This window comes from Dendrobates tinctorius, unplaced genomic scaffold (genome assembly GCF_039654945.1).
Source record: "Dendrobates tinctorius isolate UK_male_01 unplaced genomic scaffold, ASM3965494v1 ptg000046l, whole genome shotgun sequence".
Classification (NCBI taxonomy): Eukaryota; Metazoa; Chordata; class Amphibia; order Anura; family Dendrobatidae; genus Dendrobates; species Dendrobates tinctorius.
In genome coordinates this window covers 61,215,920-61,237,162 of record NW_027361714.1, presented here as the reverse complement: position 1 = coordinate 61,237,162, position 21,243 = coordinate 61,215,920, and the positions used below count along the sequence as shown (strand labels likewise).

The following is a 21,243-nucleotide window of genomic DNA, read 5'->3' as shown; positions in this document are numbered from 1 at the left end:
TGTATACCAGGATTGGGGGGTGAGGGGACCATGCATACCAGGATTGGGGGATGAGGGGTACCATGCATACCAGGATTGGGGGGTGAGGGGACCATGCATACCAGGATTGGGGGGTGAGAGGACCATGCATTCCAGGATTAGGGGGTGAGAGGACCATGCATACCAGGAAAGAGGGGTGAGAGGACCATGCATACCAGGATTGGGGGGTGAGAGGACCATGCATACCAGGATTGGGGGATGAGGGGTACCATGCATACCAGGATTGGGGGATGAGGGGTACCATGCATACCAGGATTGGGGGGTGAGAGGACCATGCATTCCAGGATTGGGGGATGAAGGGACCATGCATACCAGGATAGGGGTGGTGAGAGGACCATGCATACCAGGATTGGGGGTTGAGGGGTAGCATGCATATCAGGTTTGGAGGGTGAGAGGACCATGTATACCAGGATTGGGGGGTGAGGGGACCATGCATACCAGGATTGGGGGGTGAGAGGACCATGCATTCCAGGATTGGGGGATGAGGGGTACCATGCATACCAGGATTGGGGGGTGAGGGGACCATGCATACCAGGATTGGGGGGTGAGAGGACCATGCATACCAGGATTAGGGGGTGAGTAGACTATGCATACCAGGAAAGAGGGGTGAGAGGACCATGCATACCAGGATTGGGGGATGAGGGGACCATGCATACCAGGATTGGGGGGTGAGGGGACCATGCATACCAGGATTGGGGGATGAGAGGACCATGCATACCAGGATAGGGGTGGTGAGAGGACCATGCATACCAGGATTGGGGGGTGAGAGGACCATGCATTCCAGGATTGGGGGATGAGGGGTACCATGCATACCAGGATTGGGGGGTGAGGGGACCATGCATACCAGGATTGGGGGGTGAGAGGACCATGCATTCCAGGATTGGGGGATGAGGGGTACCATGCATACCAGGATTGGGGGGTGAGGGGACCATGCATACCAGGATTGGGGGGTGAGAGGACTATGCATTCCAGGATTAGGGGGTGAGAGGACTATGCATACCAGGAAAGAGGGGTGAGAGGACCATGCATACCAGGATAGGGGAGTGAGAGGACCATGCATACCAGGATTGGGGGATGAGGGGACCATGCATACCAGGATTGGGGGGTGAGGGGACCATGCATACCAGGATTGGGGGATGAGAGGACCATGCATACCAGGATTGGGGAGTGAGAGGACCATGCATTCCAGGATTGGGGGATGAGGGGGCCATGCATACCAGGATAGGGGTGGTGAGAGGACCATGCATACCAGGATTGGGGGGTGAGGGGGCCATGCATACCAGGATTGGGGGGTGAGAGGACTATGCATTCCAGGATTGGGGGATGAGGGGTACCATGCATACCAGGATTGGGGGTGAGGGGACCATGCATACCAGGATTGGGGGGTGAGAGGACCATGCATTCCAGGATTGGGGGATGAGGGGTACCATGCATACCAGGATTGGGGGGTGAGGGGACCATGCATACCAGGATTGGGGGGTGAGAGGACTATGCATTCCAGGATTAGGGGGTGAGAGGACTATGCATACCAGGAAAGAGGGGTGAGAGGACCATGCATACCAGGATAGGGGAGTGAGAGGACCATGCATACCAGGATTGGGGGATGAGGGGACCATGCATACCAGGATTGGGGGGTGAGGGGACCATGCATACCAGGATTGGGGGATGAGAGGACCATGCATACCAGGATTGGGGAGTGAGAGGACCATGCATTCCAGGATTGGGGGATGAGGGGGCCATGCATACCAGGATAGGGGTGGTGAGAGGACCATGCATACCAGGATTGGGGGGTGAGGGGGCCATGCATACCAGGATTGGGGGGTGAGAGGACTATGCATTCCAGGATTGGGGGATGAGGGGTACCATGCATACCAGGATTGGGGGTGAGGGGACCATGCATACCAGGATTGGGGGGTGAGAGGACCATGCATTCCAGGATTGGGGGATGAGGGGTACCATGCATACCAGGATTGGGGGGTGAGGGGACCATGCATACCAGGATTGGGGGGTGAGAGGACTATGCATTCCAGGATTAGGGGGTGAGAGGACTATGCATACCAGGAAAGAGGGGTGAGAGGACCATGCATACCAGGATAGGGGAGTGAGAGGACCATGCATACCAGGATTGGGGGATGAGGGGACCATGCATACCAGGATTGGGGGGTGAGGGGACCATGCATACCAGGATTGGGGGATGAGAGGACCATGCATACCAGGATTGGGGAGTGAGAGGACCATGCATTCCAGGATTGGGGGATGAGGGGGCCATGCATACCAGGATAGGGGTGGTGAGAGGACCATGCATACCAGGATTGGGGGGGTGAGGGGACCATGCATACCAGGATTGGGGGGTGAGAGGACCATGCATTCCAGGATTGGGGGATGAGGGGTACCATGCATACCAGGATTGGGGGGTGAGGGGACCATGCATACCAGGATAGGGGTGGTGAGAGGACCATGCATATCAGGTTTGGGGGTGAGAGAACCATGCATATCAGGATTGGGGGTGAGAGGACCATGCATATCAGGATTGGGGGTGAGAGGACCATGCATAACAGGATTGGGGGTGCATTATTGCATTATTATTAAATCTTCAAAAATAAACTGCATACATATTCTAGAATACCCGATGCGTTAGAACCGGGCCACCATCTAGTATAGAATAATATATAATCTGAGCACACACAGTATTAGTATATAGAATAATATATAATCTGAGCACACACAGTATTAGTGTATAGAATAATATATAATCTGAGCACACACAGTATTAGTATATAGAATAATATATAATCTGAGCACACACAGTATTAGTATATAGAATAATATATAATCTGAGCACACACAGTATTAGTGTATAGAATAATATATAATCTGAGCACACACAGTATTAGTGTATAGAATAATATATAATCTGAGCACACACAGTATTAGTGTATAGAATAATATATAATCTGAGCACACACAGTATTAGTGTATAGAATAATATATAATCTGAGCACACACAGTATTAGTGCATAGAATAATATATAATCTGAGCACGCACAGTAACAGTTTGTCTCCATACAGTGTCAGTGTGGGACAGCCCTGGGTGTCAGTGAGGAGTGTGGCCAGCAGGGGGCAGCACTGCGGCCACAGTGCAGTGCTCTCCCCTCCCCGGGAGGAGCAGGGGCTGGATGGCAGTCGGTGTGGGAGTAGACCCCGCACAGGGGGCGCCCGGGACGGTCGTGTGTCTTCTCCATGTGGAGTTGTCCTGGATGGAGAGGCCGGCGCTCGCTGTGTGCAGACATTGCCCTGTGCTGCTCGTAGTCTCAGCCTGCGGGAAACTTCTTACCAGGTGAAGTGGAGTGTACCTGGCGCAATGGCCGCTCTGCGCTGGACTCTGCCGGTGACCGGACTGCTGCCCCTGCTCTGGCTCACAGCCCCTGCACTGCTGCTGGCGGAGACCCCGGGTGAGTCCTACCTGTCTGCCCCTGCAGTGTCTTTCCTTCTGTTATACTAAACTGTCTCCTAAGTTTCATCTGTTCCTGGGAAAGTTGGGTGAAGAGCCTGAGCCCCCCATACTGGCTGCATAGGTTACATGCAGTGCTTTAGGAGAGCTGGGTGACACCAGTGGGGTCTTGTATGTAAGGTTTCTGTGACTTGTTCCCATGTCCTGATCCTTGCGAGCTGTATGTGGAAGGCATTGCTGCAGGTGGTGTGTGTGTGGCTGGAGATGTCGCCCACATGTTCTTATAAATGATTAATAACAATAATGGGGTCTACGTGCGGACGGAGGTTGTTGGGGCGTCCAAAACTGACTAGTGAAAACCTCATCAGAAAATGCTGAGGTGTGTGCAGAGACCACCTGGAAAACCTGCTAGGAAGCTCTCAGAAGAATGGACCTTCTATGTAGACCCTTGTTCACATGTTCAGGCTTCTCAACGTCTAAAAACGGCGCGGGCGCCGTCCGTGTTCTCTCCTGGCGGGCGCCGTCCGTGTTCTCTCCTGGCGGGCGCCGTCCGTGTTCTCTCCTGGCGGGCGCCGTCCGGGTTCTCTCCTGGCGGGCGCCGTCCGGGTTCTCTCCTGGCGGGCGCCGTCCGGGTTCTCTCCTGGCGGGCGCCGTCCGGGTTCTCTCCTGGCGGGCGCCGTCCGGGTTCTCTCCTGGCGGGCGCCGTCCGGGTTCTCTCCTGGCGGGCGCCGTCCGGGTTCTCTCCTGGCGGGCGCCGTCCGGGTTCTCTCCTGGCGGGCGCCGTCCGGGTTCTCTCCTGGCGGGCGCCGTCCGGGTTCTCTCCTGGCGGGCGCCGTCCGTGTTCTCTCCTGGCGGGCGCCGTCCGTGTTCTCTCCTGGCGGGCGCCGTCCGGGTTCTCTCCTGGCGGGCGCCGCTTGGGAGATGCTCTAATTTACAAGGCAATGGGAACTTTCTAAGGATGCCCGGACATCTCTCGGAGCGTTTCCATCATTTTTACTTACTAAACCCCCCACTAATTGTTTCTCCATTATAAAGTGAGAAAAGCGAGAGAAAAAAGTCCCAGAAACCATGGGAAAACACTTTTTTTTTTTTTTTTTACAGAATGAAGAATTTTTTTCAAGTGTCTTTTTTTTTTTTTTTTGCAGCCATTTGACTGCACAGTACCTAGTTTGGGGTGGATTCCACACGCTGCGGATTCACCTGCGGGTTTTTCCGTGCGGATCCGCAGGTAAAGTGACCTGCGGTTTTCCTGTGGTTCGGTCTGCAGTTTTGCGGTTTCACACCTCTACTATGTTAAAGGTGTGAAACCGCTGCGGAATCCGCACAAAGAATTGCCATGCTGTGTATTGTAAACCGCAGCAAAACCGCGCGGAAAAAACCACAGCGTGAGCACAGCGGATTTGAAATGCCATAGGGTAACATGGTACTGTACCATGTGTGCGGAACTGCTGCGTTTCCCCAGGGCCAAAAACGCTGCGGAAATGCAGCAGAATCTGCAGCGTGTGCACATAGCCTAAGAAGTGACATCCACTTTCTTTTTTTTTTTTCAACCGGGCATTTTTCAAAATCTGAAGTAGCAAAAAAAAATCTCTTATAAAGACCGAACATATGAAGAGTAGAAATGAATCGGAAGAGACTTTCTAAGGTCACGGTTACACATTCAGTATTTGGTCAGTATTTTACCTCAGTATCTGTAAGCCAAAACCAGGAGAGGAACAATCAGAGGAAATGTATAATAGAAACCCGTCACCACTTCTGGATTTATCACCCACTCCTGGTTTTGGCTTACACATACTGAGGTAAAAAAGTCACCAAATACTGAACACAGCCTAAAACTTTTCTTTTTACCAGACTGATCCATGCCGTGTTCAAGAAACCCGAGGGTATGTTCACACTCCATTTTTTTTATAAGGTGCTGACTTACAGTAAATGCTGGAAAGAAATGACCCATTCATATGTATGGAAAAACAACTTACTGTTCATATGGTCAGTATTTCTAAAAAAAAACAAACAAAAAGCCGTACATTCTTCTGGCAATTTCCATCTTTCATTACTATATAGATTTCGAAAAACTTCCCGAAAGTACCATTAAAAAGACCCCCCCTCCCCCCAAAAAAAAAAATAAATAAAAAAAAGTTAAAATTAAAAAAATTAAAATAGCCATGGAAGAAGTGTTCAGGAGACAACCAAAAAACTAGCTTCAGGCTATGTTCACACTAGGCATTTTTTCTGCACGTTTTTAGACCTTAAGGGTTTTGCTTCTTGTCGGCTGAGATTTCCCACCTTGTAATTTCAGTGGCTGGTCAGATGATGCATATTGTAGCTTGGTGCTAGAATTAGATTAGTAAAAACCTTCTGATAGTATCCAATATAAATTGATGACAGTTTTTCTCATACTACAAGATAAATCTTTACTAGTGATGAGCGTCCGTGCTGGGATATTTATGTACACCCTGCTGATTCTTCCCATGATGTGAACAGTTTAGCGTCATCTGTGTTCGCAGTGGCGTTAGTTCGGTCCGGCTTTCGCTGCTGTTTGACTGCTAGAATATCTCAGCACGTGGCATTATTCTATCTAGTGAAGGTAAAGGAAACTTAAACGGGTTGTCCACTATTAGGACAACCCCTCGATCTATATGTTTGGTCCGATAAAATAAAAAAGCCTATACTCCTGTGCCAGCGCTGGTCCAGCGTCGTCGGCACTCACGGTCCTGGGGCTTCCGTGCGGTTTATGACACCTGGTGCCCAATCAGAGCAGCGGATTTGTAAGGTTTTCTGAGAAAGAAATCTGGCATAACCACTAAAAGGGTTTTCCAGTTTCAGAAAATCCCTGACCCCAGCTTTAAAAAAAATCAAACTGTGCTTTACTCACTGTCCCCAGGTCCATCAACGAGTCTTTGCTACTTCCAGTGTCTGTGATTGTCTACAGTTCTGATGTCATTTCGTCCGTGAGCCACTGATTTCTGTTAATGGCTATGGCTCTAGACGTGATCTTAGCCTTGCAGACAATAAGCGACACCAGGAGCAGAGACACTGGACCGGTGGAGGGTGAGTAAGGTACAATTTGTTTGTATTTTTTGTACACATAACTGTGCAAGGGGAGAGGGCACTGTTTTTCTTGTGTTTTGTAAAACCTGTACGGATTCAGTGAACATGGAAGCCTCGACTTCAGAACAGAGTGAAAGGTCGCCGTACTCATTAGTCCAAGACCAATACTGGACTACCATATTTTTGGTCAATATGCTTGGACATGTGCGCACTTGATAACTTGACGGGCAGAGACACACTGGCGTATTTTTCGTCCCGAGAATCGCATCGTAAAACTCGCACTGACTGTCGGCTCTCCTGACCTGAGCTTGACAGCTGCATAGTAATCCATCACGCTGTCATGCTCAGGTCAGGAGAGGTGCCGGCCAGTCCGTGCTATGCGATGGGATTATCGCATGAGGAATTCGGCAGTGTGACTCCAGCCGACCAGTAATAGTCTATATTCCTGCGCAATTTTACAGACCAGACTAATCTGTGTGATAGGATACAGTTCCTTCACCAGGAGCTAGTCACAATGGCCGTCTGAGCCAGGCCGCACTCATCAGATGGCCTGAGCGGTCGTTTGCAGAGCTTTCATGTGTTTTCAACAGAGCGGAGAAAGATGGTGCAAGTCACTTATCATAGCGGCATAACTCCCCTGAAAACAAAACCATCGGCAATGACCTTCAAACTGCCCTTCTCTGTGTCGGATGATGTCAAATGAGTAGCAGGGCCACCAAAACCAGCACTTTCACATCATGTGTACCACGGCCTTAAGGTCGACAGACCATCTAATATGTATTTGGCGTTCAGATAATATTTGTTGGCCCTTTTTCAAGGTGGGGAAGGACCAGGTATTATCCAATCCTGGCTTTGTCTTCAAAAACATAAAAAAAAAAAAAGCCTGAAGGTGGAAACGGACTGACCAGTTTAAAGGGAATCTGTCATCCCCTGGAGAATTTTGATCTATTATGGACATACAGGTAATAGGATGGTTAAACCAGTCTTACCTGTATGCCTCATAGCTGTCGTGTAGAACTTGAGACATTTGTTTTATGTTTATGATTTCTTCCAGGCTCCGATGCCTGGAAGACACACGCTGCCTCCTGACTTCATTATAATGGTAACCCCTCTCCCGTCAGCGTCACAGTGACCTGTTTGGTGCTATAATCCCTCAGCTATGAGGCATACAGGTATGACTGGTTTAACCATCCTATTACCTGTATGCCCATAGTAATAGATCAAAATTATCCAGGGGGTGGCAGATTCCCTTTAAAGCCAACCTATCACTAGTGCATTTTTGCACCCGTTTTATCTTGATGCCAACTATTGATGGTCTAATGATGTGATCTGACATCTCCATAGGGATCAATGAAGTTGTGAGTTGGGGGGTCAGAAGTTGGCCTGAAATTTGAGTCTAGCCTACTACAAATGTAATTTGTCATCGGTTATTCTGAAACTGTCCGAGTCTTTATTCACCTGGGTTCCTGCACACTGGATAACATCTTCAGATTGGAAAACTCGCCTGAAATGTTGCTTGTGTTACTTTCAGTTTGGAACGTGTAGTTGGCTCTTTGCTTTTCAGTTGAGAAGTTCTGCTGGAAGATTTTTGATCTGAAGTGTTGTGCTTCCTTTCCTTACGTTGTGCTATACTGTTCCAGTATGTCCGGGTATACATTTGTCCGCAGCCTTAGGGTATGTGCACAAGACCTTTCTGCGGCTTTTTACAACTTTGAGTTTCAAAAGACGCCGAGCAGCTAAATGCAGTGTTCTAACAATTCTTCAGGTGTTTTCTGGTCTGAAGATGCTCTATACTTTACAATCTAAGTCTGTGGGAAGGCTCAAAGGACAGTCGGGCTTCTTGAACATTTTGACTTCAGAAAGTCCTAGCGTTTTCTTCATTCATGACCGGAAACCGCCAGTAAAAATAACAGCCAAATACAATGGAAAAAATCTTTAAAAGCTGTAGTCAAATACAACGAACAAGCTCTCAGGAATGTCCAAAAAGACGCAAAAAAAATACAGTACAAGACAGAAACCGCCAACGAGTCCTACAGTGTCTTCCTCTAGGAAAACTGTGGGTTCACCCCTGTGTAAACATCATTTTTTGCAAGGATCTTGGTTTGGAAGATGCAAGTAAATCTTTCCCAAAAAATCCACAGGGCCCCCATCCGTTGACTATCCATATTAAAGTGCTCTGAGCTCTATTGAATTTAGCTTAACCATTTACTTAAAGGGAACCTGTCAGCAGGATTGTGCACAGTAACCTACAGACAGTGTCAGGTCAGCACCGTTATACTGATTAATATATGATACCTGCGGTGATGAAATCCGTCTTGTGGTTGTTGCATCATCAGAGGAGCGCAGGGCATTAAAGCTAGCCGGATAATGAGATTGGGTCAGAGTAATGGTTGTGTAATGTAGCTCGGGGCGGTAGCCATGTGCGAGGTACTCCTCTTGCACCCCAGCATGTTACATGAAAGTGGTGGTCCGGGCTTGGTGTGTGAGTTTGTGCTGTAGGGGTGTTGCGCCCATGCAGGCCACATGTATCCGATGTCGCGTCTTCTCGTACGTTTCAATATCACAGCGCATCTCTGTACATATTCTCTCCACTTCTCTGGTTCCAGTAATCTCACTTGTTTCTGCACAACCCAGTCTAGTACCACATTACAGTCCACAAAAGTGCTCTTTTCCTTTTAAAGGGATAATTTCAATATGGCCGAAAATAGCTTGTCACTTTGACGCCTAAGGAACTCCTGCCAAAAACACTTTGTTCCAAGTTCTGGTCTGTCCATTACCAGGACCAGTCTCCTAGTCCTCTGGTTAGTCCCGCTTATTGGTTTCACCTTGATCTCTCTGTAATTTAGTCAGCTCTTTCTCTTCTCTCCCAGTATTAAAGGGGTTATTTTATCTCGTCAAAATTCGAGAAATCTGTAGTCACTCTGTGTGACTGAAGACTTCTGAATACCCCAGGGCACACACTGCTCTGATTCACCAGTTTCAGACTCTGGACTGGTCGGTCAAGTCCACTGACCGGCCATGTAACTAGACAGGGCTTGGCCTCAGCTCAATACAAGTGTATGGAGCGAGACTGCGCCCACTGTGTAGAGGTGTGAGGGCCGGACTAGGGGGGTGATCCCTCGTTATACCGCGCAGAGACGTACAGAGACAATTGGAGGCAACATTCGGGTACAACAGGTCCAGGTTTATTCGCTTGCCGTCCGTCTGACGGCCTCTGAAGTACACCGCACTTCACTTCAATTCACTTCACTTTCCTGAGCCTCCGTTTCTAGGCCCGCTTTACACACCGTACCTTAGCACCAGGGACGTACATGCACGTACCGTCCCTACTTCACTTGATGACGCTGCTGACAGGTCCGTCACTGTGGCCGCCTTAGGCCCGTACACCAACAGTAAGTTTACTGGTCAGACGTCTTCTTCCACACGGTATGTTTCGCCTCTGTCTCGTCCTTTTTGCGGTACTTTCCTGTCAGGACCACCCCCCTGACGTTCTCTCTCCTCAGTCCCCCTGGTCTGGATTCACCTCACAGCGCACAGACTGTAGCAGTCCTCCTGTCACTGGAGCTCCCCCTGGGGACTGGAACCTTCTGGAACCCTCCCTCAGTATTTATAGCTAACCCGATTCCTTGAAACTGTCACTCCGCCCCCCATGACCAACGGTTTCTAAAGCCCTAAGCTGATGTCAAGTCCTTTGCTCACACTCCTCCCTGCCATCTAATGGTCAACCCAAGGTACTGCACGTCCACTACACTTTCCTAGCTGTTTTCCCACTGTAATACCTGACACCTACTCACACTGTGCAAACCTTTCCTTCTTCACTCTGACTAGTCCGTCCGTCCGTCAGGTCACCTTCCCTACAACTGGTCGGGCGTATTTATAACTCATACATACCCCTTCGGTCCTGGGTCTGAGACTGGCGAATCCTCACAGCGCACAATTACACAGAGTGACTGCAGACTTATCGGATTTGACTGGACAACCCCTTTAATAATCTCACTATCCTCTGCTGTGTTCTCCTCTCTCGGATAAGGAACACTCGAGAACTGTGACACTGCACTGGAACTTAGGTGTGTTTCTGTCTCTTGCTGGGCCTCAACTCCTTTTCTAAATGGAAGCTGTGTCTGTCCCTTGCACTAGCCCCTCGAGCTATGGTTTAGTCCCAACATTATCTTTAGCTTACCCTATTCACTGTCTGTTGCTGGGCAGAACACCGCAATGCATCACAATACAATTCACATTACACATCACCCTCACAATAACGCATGGCATTACACACTTTGCACTTTACATTGTACCTAGCACTGATGTCTTTAAGGTGAACAAGCCTATATATCCAACCCCTTACACTTGCAAGTGTGCGCTCGCTGCCCATGAAACCTGCCACTCTCCTAGACTGTGGGGAGGGGGGATGGATAAGCTATGACATTAAAAATCCTTCTGTTCTTGAGAATAGGGGAGATTTTTAAAAAGAGGTACATTGTTTTTACAAACACTTTGCAGTTTTAAACCATTTAAAAGTTGAGACAACCCCTTTAATGGTACACTCATTGTTTATACGTTTGCTGCATAATGCTAATGCACTACATATTGTATACCAATGAGTCACATCCTTAAACCCACTGACGTAGTGTAGCCATTGCATACCGACATGACGCAATGTATACAAATGTGTATTTCACATGATGAAGAGCAGCCATGGCAGACACATATGGCGTCCAGGTATAGAATGAAGTGACTGTTGGTTTCATGGACACATTACTAATTATAGAGTCATATTTATGGTTTGGATCCTTTGTTAGTCACTGTCTGAGATACTCTGCAGACTGGTTTTCTGACTGATCTGATGAGTTCCCACCGACACATAATGTAAATTCTGTTTATGAAACACACATACCGTAATTAGGGTGAGAAAATCGCTCTAGCAATGATTGTGTAAATATCAACGTTCAGATACTAAGAATGACAAACTGGTTCTCAGTCTCTGAATAATTCCATAGGGAACTTTATACACTGTAACAAAAAGTATCTTGTAGGTAGAAGACTCACTTAAAGGGAACCTGCCGGCTGGTCCACACTGCCTAAACTGTGAGCAGCATGTATTAGCCACTGCCATATATGTTTAGTTCTGAAACGCTGCAGCATTTAAGAGAATAACATGCCTTTAATAACCATCGGCGCTGCCTGCATGCGCGTAAAGCCTGAGGCTTGCTAGTCACTGCCGGGTACCCGCCTGCATGACTAGTCACCCATGAGGCTCTATCTCCGACTGCTATTAAAGCATGTTTTTCTCTGAATCACCGCAGGCTTGGGGTAAAAGACTTGAGTCAATCTATGTGACAGAAGACTGCAAAATCGCATGCAGTGTCAATGGGGAGAGTGGAGTAACCTGCTGTTGAACACACATGGTGGTGGCTTACCTACTTGCCTGAGGGTTGGGCATCCTGAAGTCCAGCTTGCCCAACCTTCTTTCCCATGGAATCTGCCATAAGTGGTGGTTTGGGACACCCCCATTCAGATTACACGAGTCTCCTGAACCCTTAAGACCCAGTTACACACTGCGATATCACTAGCAATATCGCTGTAAAGTCACCGATTTTGTGACGTTATAGCGATATTGCTAGCGATATCGCTGCATGTGATACTTGCCTCCGACCGCTCCCCCGCTGGTTATCGCTGATCGCGCAAGAAGCTCCTGGACCGTTCCTCGTCGGCCACTTCCTGCTGGGCTTCCTGTGGCGCCGACGAGCGACGCGTTGAGCATGGCGGGAGGACGCAGGATCGCCGCGTCTGACAGGTAAGTAGCGGCCCCCGACCCCTGCTATGTCGCTGGTGAGATCTGCCTGTGTGGCAGCTCACTAGCAACCACCTAGCGATGCACCAGCGATCCTGACCGCGTCATATCGCTAGTCGGGATCGCTGGTGCATCGCTAGGTGTAACGGTACCCTAAGTGTTGTATACAATGTATATCGTTGTGGTGGGATCTGCAGACTGTCTAGTCTAGTGTGTATTAGATTATTAGGGGCCGCAGAGTGACTTTATGGTTAGCACTGCAGCTTTGCAGCGCTGGGGTTCTGAGTTCAGATCCCACCAAGGACACAACATCTGCAAGGAGTTTGTATGTTCTCCCCAGGTTTGCGTGGGTTTCAGCACTGTGCTGTGGAATTAATGGCGCTATATAAATGAGAAAAATAACTAAAAAATCGTACACTGCTGATGTTGCTGGCGAAAAATCCTTTGGAGCATATGGGTGTTGGAATGAATAAATGTCAGATCGGTGTGAGTCCCACATCCGACATATGTATACACTAGCGTTACAAGCTCTGCAGCTCCGTTCAATGTGTAGTGGACGCTGCCAGGTCCTATAAGTACCCCGCCTAATCTGAGATTGAGCCTAGATTTTCTGACTGATCAACTTTAGCACTGGTGAACAGGACCCCACATACGGTATGAATTCATTTCACAATGTGAATGGCGCCAGTAAAAAATAAGCCTGTTTTTAGGTGTCGGCAAGAATTGAGCCTCTTCCTGGGGAATGGGTGGCCCTAATTTTGGGAAGGTTCTGTTTACAGCTAGCTTTTTTTTGTTGTAGGGAAGCATATGTGCTATAAGGCCGCTCCTGTATATCCCAGGCCTGTGATGACAATTCCTGTTTGGCCATTGGATACTGTAAACAGAGACCGCATGTTACGTTGTGATTTGGACCGTGTTCAAAGCTAGAGATACTTTTGGCTTCATTGTGCTCTCCCACCAAAGGAAGCCGTGCGCTCTATTTATGGATTAAGAAAACAGAATGCCTCACAAGTGTCTTGGTTTCCTGTGTCAAAATATATGCGAGGCGACCTGTGGTTGTCAGCATTTGACCGCCTCTACTAAATATGCCAGCCTTTCAAATTGTGTACCAGAAGGTTATAGACATGAGGGTTTGTCCCTTCTCTTCTCTTTTTTTTTTTGTTGTTGAGCATAATGATAAAAAAAATGGTTTACATAACTGTATGAATGTATCAGCGTGCCTTAGGGTCTGTGCACACGCTGCGGATCCGCAGCGGTTTTGGCCCTGCGGAACCGCGGTGCACAGTAGCATTATAACCTATGGAATCCGCAGAAAGAAATGACATGTCAATTCTTTCTGTGGATTCCGCTGCGGTTTGCCACAGGGCTGTGGAGTCGTGGAGTCGGTGCTCATGTTGGTGTAGTCGGAATAAAATGGTCCGACTCCGACTCCTAAAATATATAATAAATTGGGTACAGTAGTTCAGTGCAGAATGTGCTGAATATTTTTCATAGGAATTTGGGAAAGTTATGAAATGTCCTATAAATGGCTGTTCTATTCCTGATCTAAGGCGACATTCACACACAGCGTTTTTCCTGCGTTTGAGGATACTGTTTTCAGCTGCAAAAGCAGATCAGCGTTTTAAAAAACGGCATCACCTGAAAGGTTTTTGAGCTCATAGCTAATGTTTTCAATAGCAAAAGCAAATTAGAAATCTGCTCTATCCATCCATCTATCCATTTATTCATATCTGTCTATCCATATCTGTACCAAAAAGAATGAAAGCCGGGTAGCACACAGACTAACACTCTTTTTTTTTTTTTTTTTTTTTTTTAGCACCAGCCAGGTACACCTCATAGCTGTCCAAAAGGACGCCCAGGACAGGCATTGCTCGTCTTCAGTAACACATCAACATCATTTGGTAGTTGGAATAAATAGACTGCATTCATCACCACATCTTCTTAAGGTGCAGGCTTTGTTTTCAAGTGTAGGGGTGTGCAGTATGAGGTTCTGCAGCAGCTGAGGTGTGCAGTATGAGGTTCTGCCCCCCCCCCAGGTTTGATCCTGGCTTCGCCCATGGTGTGAATGTAGCCTGAGGATCTAGGCTTTGTCTTAGCTGAGATAAGTCATAGTGTTATATATAACACATATATATATATATATATATATATATATATATATATATATATATATATAATATATATATTACACACACACACAGTACAGACCAAATATTTGGGCACACCTCATTCAAAGAGTTTTCTTTATTTTCATGACTATGAAAATTGTAGATTCACCCTGGAGGCATCAAAACTATGAATTAACACATGTGGAATTATATAATTAGCAAAAAAGTGTGAAACAACTGAAAATACTGTGTGTCTTATATTCTATGTTCTTCAAAGTAGCCCACCTCTTGCTTTGATTACTGCTTTGCACAATCTTGGCGTTCTCTTGATGAGCTTCAAGAGGTAGTCACCAGAAATGGTTTTCACTGCACAGGTGTGCCCTCTCAGGTTTAATAAGTGGGATTTCTTGCCTTATAAATGGGGTTGGGACCATCAGTTATGTTGTGCAGAAGTCTGGTGGATACACAGCTGATAGTCCTACTGAATAGACTGTTAGAATTTGTATTATGGAAAGAAAAAAGCAGCTAAGTAAAGGAAAACAAGTGGCCATCATTACTTTAAGAAATGAAGGTCAGTCAGTCCGAAAATTTGGGAAAACTTTGAAAGTGTCCCCAAGTGCAGTGGCAAAAACCATCAAGCGCTCCAAAGAAACTGGCTCACATGAGGACCCCCCCAGGAAAGGAAGACCAAGAGTCACCTCTGCTGCGGAGGATAAGTTCATCCGAGTCGCAAGCCTCAGAAATCGTAGGTTAAAAATCAGCTCAGATTAGAGACCAGGTCAATGCCACACAGAGTTCTAGCAGCAGACACCTCTCTACAACAACTGTTAAGAGGAGACTTTGTGCAGCAGGCCTTCATGGTAAAATAGCTGCTAGGAAACCACTGCTAAGGACAGGCAACAAGCAGAAGAGACTTGTTTGGGCTAAAGAACACAAGGAATGGACATTAGACCAGTGTTAATCTGTGGTTTGGTCTGATGAGTCCAAATTTGAGATCTTTGGTTCCAACCACCGTGTCTTTGTGCGACGCACTAAAGGTGAACGGATGGACTCTACATGCCTGGCTCCCACTGTGAAGCATGGAGGAGGAGGTGTGATGGTGTGGGGGTGCTTTGCTGGTGACACTGTTGGGGATTTATTCAAAATTGAAGGCATACTGAACCAGCATGGCTACCACAGCATCTTGCAGCGGCATGCTATTCCATACGGTTTGCGTTTAGTTGGACCATCATTTATTTTTCAATAGGACAATGACCCCAAACACACCTCCAGTCTGTGTAAGGGCTATTTGACCAAGAAGGAGAGTGATGGGGTTCTATCCCAGATGACGTGGCCTCCACAGTCACCAGACCTGAACCCAATCGAGATGGTTTGGGGTGAGCTGGACCGCAGAGTGAAGGCAAAAGGGCCAACAAGTGCTAAGCATCTCTGTGAACTCCTTCAAGACTGTTGAAAGACCATTTCTGGTGACTACCACTTGAAGCTCATCAAGAGAATGCCAAGAATATAAGACATATTTTCAGTTGTTTCACACTTTTTTGTTAATTATATAATTCCACATATGTTAATTCATAGTTTTGATGCCTTCAGAGTGAATCTACAATTTTCATAGTCATGAAAATAAAGAAAACTCTTTGAGAACGTGTCCATACTTTTGGTCTGTACAGTATATATGTAATCGATATTACATAGTATATTACATATTTACAATTTATTAGTTTTTTATGTTTAAAGTTGAAATAAATATATCTTATGTTCTATCTAAATATCTTGATTATTGGATCATAAAAATGATTAAATGTCTGATGTTCACATTGTACTACAATACATTTTTCACTTAAATATAAGCAATATATGTGGGAGTCGTGGAGTCGGAGTCGCAGGTTTGGCTTACCAACTCCACAGCCCTGGTTTGCCAACTGCTCCATTGTAGAGATGATAAACCGCAGGGCAAAACCGCAGATAAACCGCAGGCTACTCCGCAGATAAATCGCAGGTCTTCTGACCTGCGGATTTACCTATGGAGTTTACTAAATCCGCAGAGCATTCCGCAGCGTGTGCACCCACCCTAATATAGTGTAGCTTTAGGCACTCTGTTACAGGTATCAGGAGGCAAAAAAAAAAAGTCCTAAGCACGCTATACTTTAGTGAGCGCAGTGGGTCTTTGCACTCTTTTTATATATACATAGATTAATATTGAGTCAATCCTTAAAGGGAATATGTCAAAGTTTTTGCTATGTAATCCAACAACAGCATGAGGTAGGGACAGAGACCCCAATTCCAGTGATTATCACTTAGTTAACTGGGTGCCAGCAATATTGATAGAATCATAGTTTTCTCTGCTGCAGATCAAGCAGCCGTTCAGTAGTTTAGCTGTGTAACCTCCACCACACCACTGATTAGTAGCTTTCAGTATACATTATGTAGTGACCGAAAGCTGCTAATCAGTGCTGGAGGTGTTTTATCAGCAGGAGATTATCACTAGAGGACTAGTTAACTTGTTGTTTAGTCCTTCATATTCATGATCTCTGTATATCCCTGCCCCCACCATTGATTCACAGAAAGCTGCCAATCAGCATTGTATGTCATGCGGTTTTCAGAGGGAGGAGCAAAAACCTAGTGACAGATTCTCTTTAAATAGTTATTAGAAGATCTAGTAGGATCTCTTGCACCTTTATGGCTCTGTACAACACAGAACCACGTGTCTAGGGTCAGATGAGCATTGAAACTATCTGGCACCAATTTTCAGACATTACTTGGTCCATGTGCAGCCCTTTGCTTGCATCCGCCCGCAGCCCTGTGCATGCATCTGCCTGCAGCCCTGTTACATGCATCCGCAGCGTGTAGGGTTGCAGGAGCGGACTACAATTGCATGCTCTATATCTGGTGTTAAAGTGGACAAGAATAATACATACTGACTAACATTGGTCAGTGTGTTGTCTGTGTACAGTCATTTGTGATTTATTGAAGTCACTTTTCTGTTTTTTTTTTTTTTTTTTTCCTTTTGGTATCAGCTGAGGTTTTGTTATACCAAACTCAAAATGGCACACTTTCAATATGGTACAAAATTAAGAATGCTTTTTATTGTTTATTTTAATCATTTTTTTGCCACTTTTGTCTCAACTCCCATAAAATATCACATGCAACACGGTGGCTCAGTGGTTAGCGCTGGAGTCCTGGGTTCGAATCCCACCAAGGACAACATCTTCAAGGAGTTTGTATGTTCTCCCCGGGTTTGCGTGGGTTTCCTCCGGGCACTCCGGTTTCCTCCCACACTCCAAAGACATACTGATAGGGAATATAGATTGTGAGCCCCATAGGGGACAGTGATAAAAAAATGTGTGCAAACTGTAAAGCGCTGCGGAATATGTTAGCGCTATATAAAAATAAAGATTATTATTATTAGCCTTCAACTGTACCAAAATAGCTGAACCAGAAACCTTACTCAAGGGAGATATGCCAAAAAAAATGCAACTTTTGGAAAAAGTCGCTTTTCGTAATTTTGTATAAAAGATCTGTATATGCAAAATTGTCAAGGAAGAAATGCTAAAAAAAAGTTAAATGCAACTTAAAAAATGGCGCAAAACTTTAGAGAATAAGTCACATATATGAAAACGACTAATAGAGTGCAAATTGCTCCAAGAAACAGCAATGATGAATTGGGGTTAATACTATGTGAAATTACTGAAATGTCTGGATCTTTCACAACTTTCCATTGAGTGTGTTGTGTGGGCATGTCCTGGGTGCATGTATATGTACTGGATGATACGGTACAGTAAGTAGCGCATACACATGGATGTGATCTGCAGGGTGACATTGGAGGGAAGTGAAAAGCTTCAGTGTCGGAGCCCTGATTTATAATTACCTGACTAGACTGTTTTCTCTCCTCTGGTATACACCTAGTTGCTGGCTCCCTAGTAGGAACAGTCTTTTGTAATGATATTTTATTGTAGTTAATAAGTGATGGTCCTTATCTGTCACTTTGCAAATGAAATGAATTATCCATTCATTGTGCTTAATGACTGATGACCCCATTTAATAAGAAGCGAGCATCTGTTGATAGGGATTCTCTTAATCACGATGGTTGGGAATGCGTGGATGCAGCGCGGCGTATGTGCAGACATTATTTTATCGGTGTGTCCTGCTTTCAGCACAAATTGCCAGGGGAATGCTTTGTTTCCACTGATCGCTGTCTGTGAGACGACACCCCACTCAGCGTGGTCGCAGCACAGCGTCTGCTGCCATGTCCATAGGATTTCCTGCTGCTTCTTTGTTCTACATCTATACCATATTGCATAGCTTCCAGGGTTTGCTTTACAAACTTGCCTCACTTTTTCCTCTTCGCCACGACAGCACCCACTGAGAGAGGGGATCCGCCCCCGGAACAGGAAACCTACAGAGAGATAAATGGGGCGGTCCCCCTCGCTCCCTCAGTTTTGGTTTCCTGTTCCTGGAAGGGAACCCGCAGAAGAGGATTCCTGGTCTGGTAGCCGCCTGCGTGCAGAATATGAGCAGCAGGGGCCCCAGGACCGGAGGCAGCGTCGGGTGGAGAGGTATGTCCCCCCCTAGAGCTGGTGATGCAGGTGAGGCCGGAGGTGAAATTGGTGCCAAGGCTCACTGGGGAGGACGGTGAAATACCCCCCCCCCCGGGGGGGGGGGGGCGCATTACAGGTAACAATTGACCGGCCGGGCAATTTCAGTGGTGCCCCCGCCCCCCCCCCCCCCCCAGCAAAGGGCTCGAGCGTTTGTGCTGGGCAGCGCTTCCGGGGGTCATACCTGTGGAGGGGAGAAGGACCCCGTGTGTTGGTGGCGGGGTGCAGATACCTGGGAGGCACAGCGGGACAGCCGCCGCATCAGTGCTCTGCTGTGAGCGAGCGCTTCCCCAGCAGAGGCAACCCGGAAGTGGAGAGAACTTCCGGGGTCAGACAGGAGGCAAAGATCGCGGGAGAACGCCCGCGCATGCGCAGAAGCGCAAAAAAAAAAAATGGTGGACAAAAAAAAAAAAAAGGAGAGGAAGAGGAGCAGCTATAGCAGTGGCTATAAAAAGAAGCCACAAACGCTGTGGGGGTGCGCAGTCATGTCGTCCTTAGATGACCCAGCTTCGCTCCCGTTAGGTCAGCCAGTGCTATCCCCACATGGCAGTAGACAGATCAGTGCTACAAGGAGAAGTGGTAGCACCAGGAAAAGTGGCAGCTCCAGGAAGGAATCTAGTGGACCTTCCATGCAAGATGAGCCCTTGGAGAAAAAACGCAAAGAAAAGAAGTCGTCCCATGCCTCGCCTCCGCCTGGGTCGCGGACCCCGCAGCCAGTAGTTTACTGACGAAACTCACGGGTGAGTGTTTTTTGGTCAGAATGTATAATTGATGGCCTTCTCTTTCTGGTCCATACCCCCTTTAGGCTAAAAGAACGGAGAAGGCGAAACATAGAGAGTGTGCCTTATGTTCTCAGCCCCTCCCAGACGGCCACCCTAAGAGATTATGCCAATCATGTATTGAGGAGGCTTTACAGGAGGAATCCTCACGAAAGAAGGAGGATATCCGGGCAATTATAAGAGAGGAGCTACGGGCCTTAGGCGGTTCCAGTAGTTTTGGGGGTCACTCCTCCGCAAGAGAAATATGTTCGCCAGGAGGAGGAGCCTCGCTGGCGTCAAAATCGCCATCTGAGACCGGGGAACTAGATTCCGACAAATCCCAGGAATACCTTTCCTCAGAGGACGAGGACCAAACGTGTTTCCCCACGGACAGTGTCAGTAATTTAGTGAAGTCTGTCCAAAATACCATGGGGTTGCCAGAAAGTAAGGACCCCAAGACCCCACAGGACATAATGTTTGCAGGCATTTCCCGTAGAAAGGTCCGGGCTTTCCCAGTGGTACCAGCTGTTAAAGAGCTAGTTAAAAGGGAGTGGGAAAAACAAGGTCAAAGAACCTTCCTCCCCTTAACGTCAAAGCGTAAGTACCCCTTTGACGATGAGGAGTTAATAGCCTGGTCAAGAGCCCCCAAGGTGGATGCGGCAGTGGCCTCTACCTCTCGTAGATCCTCTCTGCCGGTAGAGGATTCGGGAACCTTGGCTGATTCTTTGGATCGGAAAACTGATACATTTCTTAAAAGGTCTTGGGAGGCATGTACGGCAGCCTTTAAGCCCGCAATAGCAGCCACATGTACGGCAAGATCATTGTTGGTGTGGCTGAATGACTTAGAGGACAATATTAAGAATGGAGTAGCTAGGAATAGACTCCTTTCCTCTATGCCCCTCATTAAGGGAGCAGCGGCCTTCCTCTCCGACTCCTCCGCGGACTCTCTCCGGTTATCGGCTAGAGCGGCAGGACTGACCAATGCAGGCAGGCGAGCCTTATGGTTGAAGGGGTGGAAAGGAGACACACAAACAAAAACTAGACTGTGTGCTATACCCTGCAAGGGTAAGTACTTGTTTGGCACGGAACTGGATGAGATTTTGACAAAAGCGGGGGAGAGGAAGAAGGGTTTCCCTAACCCGTATGTTCCGATCAACAGGAGGGCCTACAGGAAGCCGCCGTTTGGTAAAAAGAAAGACTTTAGACCCCAGGACCGCTGGGGAAATAAGGACCCCAAACAAAGGGGCAACCTTTTCGGGAAGCGTCCCTTCAGGGGAGACAGATCCCGATAGAATCATTATACCGGTAGGTGGCAGGCTATTAAAATTTAGCCGCCAATGGGAAAAAGTGACATCAAATCCATGGACCTTGAATATCGTGTCATCAGGCCTGAAATTAGAATTTGTTCGGTACCCACCGAACTCCTTCCTATTGACTTCCATGAAGTCCTTGACAC

The 21,243-nt window shown here is 47.3% G+C and overlaps 1 protein-coding gene across 1 annotated transcript in view; it reads left to right on the top strand.

Moving 5' to 3' along the window:
- The first annotated feature begins 3,141 nt into the window (after nt 1–3,141).
- The window catches only part of DCBLD1 (discoidin, CUB and LCCL domain containing 1), an 84,472-nt gene continuing 66,370 nt past the window's right edge, over nt 3,142–21,243 (top strand). The window contains exon 1 of the mRNA XM_073575943.1: nt 3,142–3,491. Coding sequence (XP_073432044.1) covers nt 3,401–3,491 — 91 coding nt within the window. The 5' untranslated portion in view covers nt 3,142–3,400. The remainder of the gene's footprint in view (nt 3,492–21,243) is intronic.